Genomic DNA, 16,339 nt, shown 5'->3' on the forward strand with positions numbered 1-16,339 from the left:
TTTCCCCTCCATTGATAAACATTTGCCGCTTCACAGTGAGACATGATTGAAAGATTAAAAAAGTGTCAAAGTGTTCCTGCATGGTGATTTTTCCCATGCACACGAGAAGCGTTGTGTGTTTTTTACGAGAGTTTTTACACGCTCATTTGCGTGGGAGAACATCGCGTTTATGACACGCTGCCATGGTGACGCTGTTGACGTCAGCGTGTTATTGACAATGCTTCTTTTTTTTTTTTTTTTTTACTGAGCCTCTACAAAACACAAGATTAACATGTACACCAAAATGGGACAGCGGCGATGTCATCGTGATATTTTTCGAGTGAACAATTTTGATAAAAAAAACATTGAATTCAACTCATGGAGAGCACTGGTTTTCCTTCAACTCATTCCTTCAATTAGAATAAGTAAAATAGAATATTATCTACGCTTCACTTAATTCGTTCAGTTTACATTTAATTCATTTGTATCAAATATCTGTGTTACTTTCAAACATTTGGGAAATTTCACATTTGAATAGGACATACAAAATATAGTTAACATCTTTCAGTTAGGCTGAATGAAAATGAATTGAAAACTTTTAAACTAATGTTTAAACTATTTAGTTTTTCGTTTCCAAGATAAGACAACATACAAAGGGACAAAATATCATAAAATCAAATAGAAAATCCAATAATTTCCCGCGTGGTCTGTTTCTGATTTTATCCAACAATAAGGGGGTGTCGAATGAAAGAAATGGTCCAAGTTAATGCACATTTCTTGTGTTTTTATTGTAAAGGCTATAAGAAACTATAGGTGACCCCTTTGAGGCTTAATCATGTCAACTTCACATGCAGTCTTTTTTTTCATCCAAACAATAATCATCATCATCATAGTATCAAGAGATTACTCAAAGATATTTCAGCTCTATTTATAAGACACTTGAGGACGACGTACAACTCGCATTTCACTCCGCATGAAAAAAACAAAAACAAGTTGGGCTCTCTTGGAAAACCCTGTAAACGAAGAAAACCAAAACTAATCCACCTAGCAAAAGAATGAGCAACAATTAAGACATATTTTACGATTTGAATTGTTTTGAACAATTTGGCGAGTTACATTTTGCTCTTGGTCTTTTTCCAACGAAATGGACCTGCCTCACCTTTGTAGCCAATTGAAGAGAAAACGGCTTCCTTTATTAAGTGCTTTTCTGTCGCCCCCAAAAATCCCACTGGCACATTTCTGCATATTCTATATTTAAAAATAAAAAAAGGGTAAACATGTGTCCTCCTTTGCCTTCCTCTACGAACCCAGGTCCACCAAGTTAGACGACATGGGGTTGAGGATGGTGTCATGGTGTAACCCGTGGTGGTGAGGAAGATGATGATGATGATGATGGGGAGGATGATGGTGGTGCTGGTGGTGTTGGTGGTGCTGGTGGGCCGAGTCGCCGCTGCCGCCGCCGCCACCTCCGGACACCAGGACGGCGCTGGGTCCGGGCGGGGGCGGGAGGCCGTGCAAGGGGGCCAGGTGGCCGCCGGCCGAGCCGAGCAGAAGTGCAGGGCTGGGCGACGTGTGATGGTCCGGCGTGCCCGCGGGCGTTTTGTCCTCGTCCGAGCTGCCCAAAAGAGTTTTAGTTCCGTTCAGCGACGAAGTCAGTGCGTTGCTGCTGCTGCTGTTGTTGCTGCTGTTGTTATTGTTGTTTGAGTTCTCGTTGTTCTCCCTGCAAACACAGAAGGGCGCTGAATGTTTGTCACATTTCTTTTGGTTATGAAGCACTTTAAATCACATTCAAAACATCGCAAGCGCTATTATTAATAATAGTAAATATAAAATAAATAGACAAACAAATAAATAAACGAATTAATAATAATAATAATAATAATAATAATAATAATAATAATAATAATAATAATAATAATACACCCTAGCTATTGTGAGTAAGCTTTCCTTTTAAAGTTTTTTTTTAATCGAAACAAATGAAACTTTGCCTTCTTAATGATTTTTACGAAAATGTTTTTTTTCTGGGGAAAAGTAGGCCTCCTTAGAATATATGAATTCGAACCAGTGGCACGCATATGAACAAAATGTGGTCAGCTCGTATAATTTTATTATTTTGGAGGTGAAGATTTGCAAATCACTTTACATTTCAATCATGTGCAACTAATGTACACGATCAAAGTACCCCCTCCCCCAACTGTTAAAAAAAAGTTGGGTGAACTCAAAATTTCAAGGGAATATAATTTACAGTGTATTCATTTTAATCTTACCAAGATTGTTTTGCAATTATTTTACACGTCTTACAAATTGTACCTGTATGTGCAAATCACTTTACATTTCAATCATGTGCAGCTAATGAACACGATCAAAGTACTCCCCCCCCCCACTCGGTTAAAAAAAAAGTTGGGTGAACTCAAAATTTCAAGGGAATATAATTTACAGTGTATTCATTTTAATCTTTCTAAGATTGTTTTGCAATTATTTTACACGTCTTACAAATTGTACCGGTATGTAAAATTTCTGGAGAATTGTTAATAATAATAATAATTAATAATAATAATTACGGTACAAACAATTACATACTGAAGGCATTTAACAAACACAATTATTAAACAAAAAGAAAATAACATGATGGCTCAGTAATCGATTCTATAAAAAAAACTGCCCAATTTTTCACCAATTCTGCGCAGGAACTTAATTATTTTTTTTTGCGTGCATTATGATTATATTATGTTACGTATAATAGCAAAACACGTACGTGCCAGAGAATTGCTTTAGGGGTGTTTGCATTCTTTTCTTGAATGCAGTTTTAATTTAGGGGGTCTATCTGCTGTGAAAACTCGTATAGAAGCAAATTTTTGCTCTCTCTCTTTCCCTTTCTGTCTCTCGGAAGACGTGATTGATTTGCATCTTTCAGCCTCGAATTTGTGGCCTGAGGGTGAAAGAAGACACCTAGCAAGCATGCCTGCAGCAAACACCTGACAGCAACATGTCTTCTTCCACTTGGCACACACAACTGGAGGTGTTTTCTGTGTACTCCATCTTCGGCAAGAGGTTGGACTTTTCTGAATGCCACGCGTGACGTTATTTCACTTAAAAAACAAGTCAATTCTACTTTGAGCAGCAGCCGAGATCTTGGCTGGCCTCTCATTTTGGTTGCTTTCATCCATTCCAAGCACTTCAAGAAGATCTCAAGTGTATGTTGACTTGGTCAAAGAAGAGCTTCACAGCAACTTCATACACAGAAGTTAACTTATGGGGGGGGACACAGCCACGCATACAAAATGTATCAGGTTGCTACAATAGTCTTTTTATGGACTCATTTTGGTTCGGACAAGAATACCCCCGCCCCCCACTCGGTATCTTAAATTTATGGAAAGCTTGGGTGCTTATAATGAGCGCTCTTTCCAATGACAACTGGCTGTGGGGTCTCAAAGTTCAGCCAGGGCCCCAGTTGTGGTTGGAATGGCTCGTCAAGAGTAAAATATTATTTTTACAATCAGTGTCTTCTGTGAACGTTTTGGTTGTGTTGATCTTTCCCACCTTTATGGCCATAATTCCATATAGAAAATATATGCAAAATATAAGTATTCATAATGTCCACACATTATTATTAGTTATTATTAACAGAGTGTTCTTGCCCAGGTATAGTCTTAAAAAATTAACAAGCAAGGGTCTTAAATGTTAGCTTGGGGCTCCAAATGATTTTGATAGGGGCTTCGGGGAGCAAAATGGTCAGTCAGACATTGATGTATAAATAATCATTTTGGGGGTTTTTAGGCGTCTACTGGCAAATGATTGCTCATTTTAGCGAGGTTGGGAAGGAGAGTTTCTCGTGTTGACGGCGCGGCGCGTCCTCGCTCGCTGGCTCGCTGGCTCCCTGGCTCCCTGGCTCGCTCACCTCTCCTTGGCCTCGGCGGCGCGGTCCCGCTGGCGTCGGTTCTTGAACCAATTGCTGACCTGCGTGGTGGTGAGTCCGGTGGCCTCGGCGAGCTCTCGCTTCTCGCGCGGGGACGGGTAGGGGTTGTGCGTGTACCACTCGCGCAGCACGCTGCGGCTCTTCTCCTTGAAGCAGTAGCTGGTCTCCTCGCCGTCCCAGATGGAGCGCGGCAGCGGGAACTTGCGGCGCACCCGGTACTTGCCCACGGCGCCCAGCGGCCGCCCGCGCAACTTCTCCGCCTCGATGTAGTGCGCCTTGAGCCACAGCTGCTGCAGCTTAGGGTGGTTGTGCGCCGAAAACTGGTGGCTCTCCAGGATCTTGTAGAGCTCGCGGAAGTTGCCGCGGTGGAAGGCCACCACCGCCTTGGCCTTCAGGACGCTCTCGTTCTTGTGCAGGTGCTCGCACGCCGGCAGCGACCACAGGAAGCGGCCCAGGCGCTCAATGTTGCCGCCCTGCTGCAGCACCTCGCAAACGCACGCCACTTGCTCCTGCGTGAAGCCGAAAGTCGGCAGCATGGACATGGCGGCCCGAGTTGTGCCCGCGGGGGGAACCCCGCTCGCTCAACGCCCTAAGTCCGCGATCAGGTCACGCTCCTCTTCGGCCATGGGGCGGGGGTGCGCGCGACTGGCGAGTGAGGGAAAAATCAAACAACAAAGTCAGTCCTTGCTCCAGAGTTGCTGCATGCGGGAAAAAGCTCGAGAAAAAGTTGCCGCTCTTGCTCTTCTCGTCCTCCTGCGCCTCCTGCTTCTCATGCAGCGCTCGTGGCGGAGCTCCCTTTTAAAAATATTATTCCAAGCAGGCAAACACGCGCGGACGCGGAGCCTGATTGGTCGGTCACCCGAGCCAGGGACGGCGCGCACCAGACAATAGCCCGGCGTGGAATTATTCGCCATGGTGACGCTGTCACTCAAAAAAAAGTAACCTGACGCGCGTGGAGGTGGAGGTAGCATTTTTCTCGGTCGACACGCCTTCCATCCAAAACGCTTTTTTTTTATGTTCACCCTTGACGGACACCTGGAGGAGCCAAAGAGCGTCTGGTGACGGGGGCGCGCACGTCTCTCTTAGGAGCGCGCAAAAAGACGAGGTGCTGCGCTCGCCTAAAAAAGACAACTTCAGCACTAGCACAACTCTTCACCTAAAAAAACATTTTTTCCTATGAAAGTGGGATGCAGTCAAGACCTTTAAAGTTTGCTTGGATTTAGAAAACTCCTGTTGATTTTTCTTTTTGAAGTGCATTTCCAATCTAGAAGTTCAGACCAGAAAGTTGGGAAACTATCATCAACACTTCAATAATTTCATGTCACTCGGATAAACACTTCACTAGGATTTTTCTTAAAAAAAATAAAAATCAAATCTCTTTTCTTTATTTATTTTTGGTCAGAATGATTGACGGATTGAAATAATTTACCGCTGCCCGAATCTATTACAGTTAGAAATTACAATGACTACATGATACACGAATAGCATGGTAAACAAATATATATATATATATATATATATATATATATATATATATATATATATATATATATATATATATATATATATATATATATATATATATATATAAAATAATAACAATAATAAATAATATATTTTATTTTATTTCTGAATTAAGGGTTCAGCAACAGGTGATTTATCTGAAACGTCATAGGACACTGTAAAACCTAAAAAAAAAATCTCAAAAACCTTTTTGAACCCCCTGTTGAAAATACATTTAGGGACGGATAAAACTATGTATTTCTGAATCAAATTTACAGTGTTATCAAAACTACTGATTACAGTAATTGCCACAAATTTGCCACAGCAATGGGGGAACCCATTGCTGTGGCAAATTTGTTGCTTTCCAAGCACTTGAACTGCTTCACTGTTTGGGCATTTTTACAAGAGGAGCTTTTTGTGCTATAGTGTTGTGTTAAAGTGACCACACAGCAGCACAAATGAGAGAATGAGCGTAAAATAAATTAATTAAATCCTGAGCGAGAAAAACATGGCTGTGTCCACACAGCATTGCAAACATGAAAAATGAACTCTAAGATAAATCCAAAAGTTTCATTTAATTATACGAAATTTGGTAATCCGTCTTTACCAACAGAATTCAAAATCGAGGGTTGCTTTGTTACAAACAAAACTATCAATTTTAGGCAATCAAAGGCAAGAAGAAAGTCGTAGTAGACCACATTTTGAAACAAGTTTAGTGATCAAACACAGTTAACAACAATATTAATGGGGACAAGAATGCACACAATAATAATATATTATGAAATCACTTTTTAAAAAAAGCTCTCCTGTCCACACTGTTGAAAATTAAAATGTCTCCACATGGCATCATTTTCCAAATTCATTGGCCTAAGCCTATTTAGTTGTCGCAACAAAAAACGTAACCAATCAAAAAATATTCCAAATGAATAGTGCGGACACCGACAACGATTGGTGGGGCAAGTGCAACAGAGCACCCCAGGGTGGCGTGCCGGGGCCCCTGACAGTGTTTGTAAACATCTCTTGGCCACAAACGAAGCCTGATCAAAACTCTTGAGGAGGAATTATTGCCAGCACTGATGAATGCAGCTCGCCTTTCCCTTAATAGTGCCGCCGCCTGTTTTCACAACCTCCCACCGCTCGGCCCTCCGCCGCGACCTTTCGCCGATTCGGCTGATTGCTGCAAGATGTCGCAGAGGCCTGTGCTCCATCGGGGGACTCGAGCGACGCTGGAAGACCCGCAGTGAGCGTTCCACCTGATACGAGCGCCACGAGGGGCTGATGAAGGACGGGCGCTGCGTTATTAAAGCCAGAAGCTGGCCGTCCGCAGCGCTCAGCCGGACGCCAATGACGGCCTGGCCAATAATTGCTTGTTTACATCTATCCTGTTACCTCAGAGGAAGAAGCGGAGATGAAGCCACTTCCAGACTCGTCCAGGCGTCTTTCACTTTGGATGCCTTGAATACTCATGATCCTTTACATAAAATCAGGAAAACAAAACTGAATTAGTGAACGATTATCTTCGATTGGAAAGCAATAGGCTGGCAATTGTTTATTTTTTAAATCAACAGTAGGTGGGCTCTCAAATTTCAAGGCACATCATACATTCAAGGCATGAGACAATGGAGTAGATGAGTTGTCAAAAAGGCATCTTGCTGACAGCAAAATATTTTCTGACGTGTGTGTTCATGTGTGTGTGGTTTGTGTTTGTATGTGTGTGCGTGCGTGAGATTGTTGTTGAGGTCGATCCCCTCCATCTTGATGCGTGTTTACTTATGTGTGTTTGCAGCCCTCCACACTACATTCTTTATATGTATATAAATACATTCTTTTTTTTTTTTCCTTTCGCCCTGGGCTGCAATTCGGAACACTTCTCATCCACACATTTCACGCTAGCTAACCCTTAATGGTGAAACGCGACCTCAGCACTGCCTTTCGTCAAAAGCTGCGGTGCAGACGGACGGACGGACATGCGATTTGCTGTGCGGCATCATTTGAAAACCGCCTTTATTGTATGTCATTTGAGGGCTGGCCAAACTAGGAACCGCATGCCAGTCCCGTTAGCCATGCTACAAAGTGTACGTCGCTTTTTGCTTTCGCGTCGCTTTTGCACCGAGAGCGGATCAGAGAAAAGTCCTGCTTGCTCATAGTGAGCAGAAGGCCGCCGTTGCGCGTAACTGGATCACGATCAGCAATTGCTTCTGATCTGACTCCATTGAAAGCAGCTCTCAAATGACTCTTGGGGGCCGGTAACATGCCGGACCAGTTAGGTCGCCGCTGCCTTTGAAGGAGCAGAAAGAGACAAGCCGCTGCCGTGGGTCGCGATATGTGGCGGCTGCGAGCCTGGCGTAGGAACTCGTTTTGGAAAGTTAACGCGGCCGGTGAGGAGTGCCGATTTGATGTGTGGTTTTTCGCCGCCAGTTATTTCCTCTCAGCAAACGCGGCGTGGCTGGAGTGAAGACTTTCCTGCTGCTGCTAATGACAACTCGTGCACGCAAGAATGGAGAAACGTCTATTTATTGACATTTTTGGGGGTGGCTTGCATTAAAAATGTTTTCTGGGGTCATGAAAGTGTCTCCGACGACTTTGGGTGTGAATTGTCGACATTTTCTACGCTGTATTCTTCTGTATTCTTTTTTTTTCAAGTCGTACATCGGGAAGGAATTTATTTGAAAAAAATGAGTGGCAGTAATTAGCAAGGTGCTAATGTTAGAATTTGTACCCATGCCTGTGTGCGGGGATTTTTTAGGGCCTGCTGGTGGTTTTACTTGAAACGCAGCCACGACCCGGTGTCATGGGCCATATGGCTGTAAATTGTTTCTGACACTGCTGTGGGGAACCTTTGGAGGTTCATCACCACACGCGGCATTCTTGGAGAAAGTGTCAGATGTTTGCTCTGGAAGTGCTTCATGGCAACGATGCCACTTTGCTAACTTCAGGAGAAAACTCGCTTCCGGAGTCCTGAAGCCACTGTGATGCATTAACGAGGAACTTCTGCTACAAAAACTTCTTGAGCAGATTTGTAAGCGACCATTTTAAATATGGGTTTTTACTGTTTACAGGCAAGTTTGAGTTGAACGTTTTGGACCCGTGGTGAGAGCAATGTTGCGCAGATAGCAAGCAGGTTCCAGCTAGCCGTAGCAATTTCTGCTAACAGAAAGAAGCGTGTTCCTTAATCTGAAGAAGACCACCATGAACAGGCAGAGCATGTGCCGATAATGACGTACACGATCAGCTCTGGGCCGTCCAGACTTTTTGGATCAGTTGTGGAGGTCAGCTCCAGCCAAAGCTGCCGTGCAAAGAGGGGCCGGGCAGGAGTAAGACGATCTTTCCTCTCTAGCAAACAGAAGGGATTACTGTCTATTTGCTTCCAAATTGCAATAATAGCCCGACTCCCTCCTCCGACAAGGCCACCCGCAAGTGTGCTGCCGAGGCGGCCGGCCGCGCATTTGCTGCACGTCGTTGGGGAATGCTTAAGTGTGCGACTGCCCGTGCAAAAATTCAATCAATCATTAGATACACCTGCGTTCCAATACAAGATCGGGATCAGAATTCTTGCCCATATCAAGTCGATTAAAGGCATTCATGTGTTCAAAATATTTCGAGTCTAACTCCACCCAGTGCGTGATTTATGCAGGCTATAAGAAATTAACTCGAGATGTCAATGAGATTTGACGACGTGAATCTAATTCCATCGTTCAGCCACGTCCAAAAAAATACGTACTTTGGACACTCAAGGCCTTTTTCGACGCGGGCTAATTCTTTTTGATGCGCCTCGTGCTAGCGAGGCCGGCAGATGGCTAATCCGGTTCCTAACGAGAGAATAATTTCATAAGAGGGTCTCGGAAATTCATCACGGCTTGGAAACAGGCCACCGTAATAATAGACACATTTGCTTCCCGCTTGTGTGTGTGCCAGCGAGGCTCAGCCAAGCTAATTGACGTGTCATTAATGGAGAATTTACACCTTTGGGTCAGGTCAAAGCTAATGGCGGCTCCCCATGCAGCTGCAGTCCACACACAGCTGTTTCCCTCCAGACGTTCACTTTTCATTCCCACCTTTCCTTTGTCTCCATGATGAGGAGGCCCAGGACCAGAAGAGAGGGAGATGAAAACGAAACGCTCGTAAATTCAGGGACACCGCCGTAAAAATGTGGTAGCCGACCACATGGGGACACGGCTTCGTCTGTGAAAAGATAAAATTATTTACTGCTCAGCGGGCAGTTGCAGTCCAGCCTTCAACAAAATATACATCTATATATATGGAGAAGTTTTTTTTTTTTCTTTAAATGGACCTTCTTGAAGTTTGGAACCATTTATCAAGTCAGTTCTCATCCTCATGCAGTTTCCTGCCTCAGGGTCAGGAAGTTAATATGACACACAAATGCATAAAGTGGTGTAGCAGGTTGAAGAAGGACGGGGGATGGGGGGAGGCAGGGCAGGGTTGGGCAAGTTGTCGAGGATGTTGCAATCTGATTCACATCAGCTGGTGTTGTATGATCAATAAAAGCCAAAGGCACAACAGCCAAAATCTTGAATGGAATGAATAATTCCAATCAAAAATTGGTTTTATGTAATGAGAGCCAATGCAAAGACACGCCAACAATGACGGTGGTCGTGGTGTCAAACTGTGTCAAAGTTGGACTGAGTAAAAACTGTACAAACTTGTTTGCAAACAAGTCATCCAAAAGCACGCTCAATTCATTTGAGAAAATTGAACTTACCTGGGGCGCGTGAGGCAAAAGGTCAGATTTCTCCCGAGCCTGCCACCGATGACGTTGGTTCAAAGCAGGCGTCGTGTTTCATCGATCAGTGAGCGCTCTCGACTTCATTCGGGCCAAACTTTGCGGGGTGACATCAAAGTGGGCCGCTGATCGGCTTCATCAGGGGACCACCGTGACCATCGGCCAATCAGCTCGCATCGCTCTTAAGGGGAAACAGGCCAGGTGGGAGTTCCTCAGGGAGGCTGCACACATCAATGGAATACTTTGATCAGACATTCGTTCTCGTATTTTGGCGGGGCGATATAAATAATATCATATTTGATATCATTACAGAGTGCCTGACAAATGTATTAGAGCAGCCATTTGGCATCATCAAGTGCTTTGATGCACCATTCACCATTGTAGACCCAAATATGCATTAAATTCCACCACAAAAACTCATTTTTGTGATTAATAATGCAAACCTACAATTTGGATTGATGTTACATTTTACCCTTCCAAATCGACATTTAGCTCAAAAGACTTGAAACGTTCACATTCGTCCGTCCATCCATTTTCTTTTCTAATTCAGATTAGGTCAAATGTTGGCTGCTATTGGAATGCATGAGGTGTGGTTTAGATGTGCATCATTATTGATCTAGGAAATGATCGATATTAAACTCAACAAACGACTTGAGGGGGTTACGTAGTGTCGGTTGTGCGCATGTGTGTGTGCAAAGTTAAGACTGGAGCGCACTTGCGTATCAATTGCCAAACAGAGGAAGTGAAATCAGATACTTAAAGACCAAAATTGGCTTTGACACACACACACACACACACACACACACACACACACACACACACACACACACACACACACACACACACACACACACACAGTTCTAAAGATCTCTAATGGCCAATAAAGTCAGGATGTTCGTTCCGCCGCTCAGCCTCACAAAAAACGAAAATTGCAGCAAGTAAACGAACTCTTCTAAAGTTCTGCCTAATGAACACACAAGCACGTACGCACACACACATACGCACACACACACACACACACACATACACACATACACACATACACACACACACACACACACACACACACACACACACACAGCAGATAGGAAACACATATTAACCTCAACATGCCTTTTATAAGCCCTCAGCTCTGTGGAGGCAACTGGAATGGAACGGCGTATAAAAATACTAAACATTCTCCGGCACAAATGTTCTTTTTGTGCCTGAACTAAGTAAAAACAAAAACAAAAAAAACAACAAAAAAAAAGGCCCAAAAGACAGAAAAGAGCCAGTTAAACCTTCCGCATCTCAACGGGAATTGAGTACAGGTTTTCGCATAAATAACGGCTTTAGCCCCACAAATGATAAAGAGAAGCAGACGAGTGAGTTCCTGAAAATTTATAGCCTATTTCCTTCCTGGTCAACATGTGTATGTCGGTCTGCTTTATAAAAAAAAAAAAAACAAAAAAAAAAAAACAAACGATGATGGCTTCCCTCCAGTTTTTGGTGACGCTGTAAAGATGGCCAACTTGGGTAAAGTGGAAGGGGAGGAGGGCGGATGCATGTTGAGAATCCACATTCTCGCTTTTTAATGCTTTCATGTGAGAGCACATGTTCACAGCAGTGAGGCCTCTGTAGAGTACAGTGTGTGTGTGTGTGTGTGTGTGTGTGTGTGTGTGTGTGTGTGTGTGTGTGTGTGTGTGTGTGTGTGTGTGTGTGTGTGTGTGTGTGTGTGTGTGTGTGTGTTTGTGTGAGGGGGGGCGGTATGGTGTTGCTTTACATCAATAAATGTCATTGCAGTGCTGACATAAATGACTTGAATCCACATCTGCTCAAAATTCACTTGTATGGGACACCCACTATTGCAGACACACACTTGTGAACAGTTCGCTTTTGGGCGCAATGGTCGAATTTCAAAATGGTAGCGAAACATTTTGTTGACAAGATAAAGACAAAACAACTTGGCCATGCAACATTTTCCTGCCCGTCAAAGTATGTGCAAGCTTTTGCAGCAGTCAGCAGAAAATAAAAAGCATCTTGGAGGCACTTTTGACATTTTAGAAGACCTTTGGCGAGTTCGGTTGATAAACCTGAAAGCTTATCCCTGTGCACCTCAGCACATTTTTTCTTTCATGCGCGATCATTTCAGGTAATTGAGGCAATTCCCCGAGCTGTATGCACGCAATCACAAGAAAGCCGACTTTGGAGCTTTTAAGGAAGCGGGCGAGCGGCGCGGGTGTCGATGCTAATGTAATCAAGGCTCACATTTACCTGCCGCCGCAATGTAAAACACCGTTTCTTCTCGAGCAGTTTGTTTGGGCAAACAGAGAAAGTGAAATATTTGCCGCTGCACTGAGGCGCTCGGTGCGCGTGTAGGCGGCGCACGGCGGCCTTGCCAGAACTTGCACTTCGCCTCGGAAAAACGGGGTCGCCGTTTTCGTCAGACGTGCGGCGCAGACAGACGGGGCAAAAGGAAAAGCGGCGTCCAAGAGTAACAGAAAACACTCGCTCTCCCATGTGTGGTAAAAAAAAAAAAAAAAAAAAAAAAAAGGGTGTCGAGTGAGACGCGGCCGCTGGCCTGTCGCCCGGAGAGAAGAGGAGGGGGATTTTGGTTCAAACATACCTGCGCCGTTCGGGACCGCAACGTTTCAAACGCGGCCAGCTGCGGAGGCACAACTGGCGAGGATGCGGGAGGAGGGAAACGTAAAGCTGCAAAGACGGACGAAGAGCATTGGAGACCGTCGGGAGAAGTTGGCGAGGAACAAGGTCAGCTCAGCAGAAGAGGAAATGGATAGCGGACACATCCACTCAGTTGATGTTAGAGGCAGCCACTGACCAACTAGCTTGCTACTGACCTGCTATATTACCATTTGGCTCAAGGCGTTTAATGCCATCCAGTGTTTGATTTCCTGCAGACAGAACAAAAGTGTGTTAAGGAGAAAACGTCATTTTTTTGGTCATCTGTATGACAGTGAAAGGAAATACTAAGGTTCCTTAAGATGGAATCCAGGTTTAACAAAAACAATGAAACAAAACTGAACCCTGTGGAACACCATTTGGCAGTGGTGCAGAGTGAGACTCTGAGTAAACAAACTTTTGAGAGTATTTACAAATGAAGCCTAAATTAATCAAGTAAATGTAAAGTGAAAACTGCAGACAAGTCCAAATGTCTTCTAGGGGGTAATAAGCAAGCTTGTCTCTGAGCACGCATTTGCACTCAGATACACTCCCGGTGGGTAACGCGATCCGCCACGCTACCAAGTGACGAGTAAAGTGAGACCTTCCTGTAATCAAAAGAAAAGTCACGGTACAATAAAGCCCGTTTAGTGGCTGCGGGCTGCGTGAGGCGGGGCTGGAGACCAAGAACACAAAATGTCACCAAAAGCTGTCCAGGAAAATGCAAAGATGACAACAAGTTGCTGACTTGGTGGCTTCCCTGAGATGGATGGATGGATGGATGGATGGATGGATGGATGGATGGATGGATGGATGGATGGATGGATGGATGGAAGGACGGACTGACCTACGGACCGACCGATGAACCGACAGACAGATGGACAGTAATAATAATTATAATAATAATGATTCAATAAGAAAGTAAGACTTGTTGGCGTCCAGCGAGCCCTCCAATGGCCGAGACACATGGAGGATTGTTTGTCTATGGCTCCGCCCCTTGCCTGCCTTCTTCATTAAAGGTTAATTGCGACCAATGTGCACACGTTTCTGTCTCTGGCCCACAAGAAGAGGCAACAGCAGCAGATTGTGCGTGTGTGCGTATGTGCGAGTGAACCAGCTGAGGAGATCTGGAATTTATCAACTTGTTCAGGAAATGAGAGCTGAGCTTTACTTAACTGGGTGTGTGCGTGGGTGTGTGTGTGTGTGTGTGTGTGTGTGTGTGTGTGTGTGTGTGTGCGTGCGCTGCGACAAAATCAACATGTGGCACTTTGCGCACGCACACACACGCAAAGAGAATTTCTGTGCGGCTCGTGTCATTTTTAATCGAGAATATGATCCCTCATCCCATCTGGGCTTTCTGCGTCGGTGGGCTCTCTCTCTCTCTCACACACACACACACACACACACACACACACACACACACACACACACACACACACACACACACACACACACACACACACACACATTCAGACACACACACACGTACGCACCCCCATGCAGACTTACAATGTATGCAAATATTGGCGACAATGTGCGGGGTGGCTGAAGCCAAGACCACCAAGTGTACGCGAGCTGCTGTTGGCACAAGTGAACAGGAGTGAGCTAAGAAGCAACACAAGAAGCAGATGAAGAAAATGAAGAGCGAGGCGAGGCCGTGCTAGGCTAGGCTATACTTTCATAGAACAGCAAACGGGCTGCACTTGTTTCGCATTTAGAGGGACTATGGGTGATGAGAGTCTTTCATTCTGCAAACAATAGTCATCATAATATAATTTTTACCCATTGAAATTAATAAAAATGCCTCAACGTAAAAATAGCTTCGTATTGAATAAAAACACATGTAAATGTAAAGAAATAAACTACTTCTAAAGTCTAATTAGTATTCATACTGTGCTGCATTTGGGCCTATAAGGGGCGTGGCCTAGGAACTGAGGCAATAATAGTATGATAATAACATGACGCAAATTACATTTTTTTTATTTTTATATACAGTGGAGCCTCGGTTTTCGAAAGTCGCGGTTCTCGAACAATTCGGTATTCGAACAAAAAATTGGAGATTTTTTTGCTTCGGATGTCGGACGAAATTCGGTTGTCAAACCTTGCGAGATGAGCCGAGAGGACCCGCATGCCAACTGACTCCGTTCGTTATTACATTCTCGTTACTCTGAGGATTGCATCAACTCTAATCATGCCTCCAAATGAAGCAAGTGGGAGCAGTAAAGCCATCCTAAAACACAAAGACGCTCCTCAAGCAATGCGACAGTGAGCGCCCGGCCGGCGGGCTGCGGTTGCGCGATCGGACCAAATTAAGCTCCCTGCGCACTGAGGTCCATTTAAATTTTAGAAAGTCCATTAGGACCATAAAAATATTTTCCGAAGTTTAGCGACCGTTCTGTCACAATAATGCGACCAGCACGGTGCAGTTGCGCGGTCGGCGGTGCTCCGGTTGCGCGTTCGGCGGTGTGCTACAGTTGCGCGATCGGACAAAATTAAGCTCCCTGCGCACTGAGGTCCACTTCAATTTTGGAAAGTACATCAGGACTTTAAAAATATTTTCTAAATTTCAGCGACGGCTCTGTCACAATAATGTGACCGGCGCGGTGCAGTTGCGCGGTCAGTGACGCGCTACGGTTGCGCGTTCGGCGGTGCGCTGCAGTTGCGCGATTGGACAAAATTTGACTTCCTGCGCACTGAGGTCCACTTCAATTTTGGAAAGTACATCAGGACTTTAAAAATATTCAATTGCGCGATTGGACAGAAATGCGCAAATGAAAAAATGCTTAAAAAAAGCGTTTTTTTCCTTGGAACGGATTAATTTTGTTTCCATTATTTGTAATAGGAAAACATGATTCGGAATTCGAACAATTTACTTCTCGAACAGCCCTCTGGAACAGAAACCGAGGCTCCACTGTATCACATTTTGTGTGCATGTGTGTGTGTGCGTGTGTGTCTGCGCGTGCATATGCGTGTGGCACAGGACAGAGGTCATTAAGATAACATTCGGCAGACCACCTGCTTGGAAGCTCAGTTTGCTCAATACAAAAGTCTCATCTAACGCCGTTACACATACACATTTTGTAAGGTTTAGCTGTGTAGCTGCAGTGAACATATTTGATTACTGATTAAAAAAAAAAGGCGCTACAAGAACCGCATGCAGAAGAGGCGGCAAACGTGTGAGCGCTACAAGATTGCATCAACACAAAAATATTCTATTGAATGTTGTGAGCAATATTCTAGAAGGAAGTTTAACATTCTCAAGTGCGTTTTTTCTGATAGAAAAACACAAACATTTTTTGGTGGCTTTTTGGGAAGGTTGAAACGAATTGTTGGAATTGCCATTCATTTTAATGTTGAGAGATGCTTTCATTTTCTGAACAAATGCAACTTGTATCTCAAGGCTGTGGAGTATCTTGACCGTGCGAACGAGACAAAAGGACAATTCCGTCAACGTTTTTTCTTCCATCAAACAATAAAGTGGTCACGCTGCTAATTTATGAAGCGCGTTTCAAGTGGCTGCAAGGGCCAGTAAATTTGGGGGG

At 44.3% G+C, this 16,339-nt stretch overlaps 1 protein-coding gene and 1 long non-coding RNA gene across 4 annotated transcripts; both read right to left on the reverse strand.

Annotated features, from left to right (window-relative positions):
* Positions 1–728: 728 nt before the first annotated feature.
* Positions 729–4,653, reverse strand: six2a (SIX homeobox 2a). Of its 2 annotated transcripts, XM_085922015.1 has the most exons (3): positions 3,878–4,653; positions 1,443–1,699; positions 729–1,358 (listed from the first exon to the last, which is right to left on the reverse strand). In XM_085922015.1, exons 1-3 carry the CDS (start codon positions 4,435–4,437, stop codon positions 1,279–1,281), a joined length of 897 nt encoding a protein of 298 aa, XP_085778141.1. In that variant the 5' UTR covers positions 4,438–4,653; the 3' UTR covers positions 729–1,278. The 2 variants fall into 2 exon arrangements, with proteins under 2 accessions (XP_085778141.1, XP_085778140.1); XM_085922014.1 differs by having other exon boundaries at positions 729–1,699.
* A 1,153-nt stretch (positions 4,654–5,806) lies between these two features.
* Positions 5,807–12,933, reverse strand: LOC147050437 (uncharacterized). Of its 2 annotated transcripts, none has more exons than XR_015067432.1 (5): positions 12,745–12,933; positions 10,119–10,360; positions 9,454–9,580; positions 6,788–6,869; positions 5,807–6,673 (listed from the first exon to the last, which is right to left on the reverse strand). It is a non-coding gene; the product is annotated as an uncharacterized LOC147050437 (long non-coding RNA). The 2 variants fall into 2 exon arrangements; XR_015067433.1 differs by lacking the exon at positions 12,745–12,933 and adding an exon at positions 12,393–12,458.
* Positions 12,934–16,339: the final 3,406 nt, after the last annotated feature.

Source organism: Syngnathus leptorhynchus, chromosome 10 (genome assembly GCF_054491065.1).
Source record: "Syngnathus leptorhynchus isolate UIUO chromosome 10, UIUO_Slep, whole genome shotgun sequence".
NCBI classification, from domain to species: domain Eukaryota; kingdom Metazoa; phylum Chordata; class Actinopteri; order Syngnathiformes; family Syngnathidae; genus Syngnathus; species Syngnathus leptorhynchus.

Excerpts from the sequence above, each read along its gene's own strand:
- six2a (XM_085922014.1), bottom strand. The coding sequence starts at position 4,437 with ATGTCCATGCTGCCGACTTTCGGCTTCACGCAGGAGCAAGTGGCGTGC. Across the intron at positions 1,700-3,877 it reads GCCGCCGAGGCCAAGGAGAG|GGAGAACAACGAGAACTCAA; the intron begins GTGAGCGAGCCA and ends CTGTGTTTGCAG.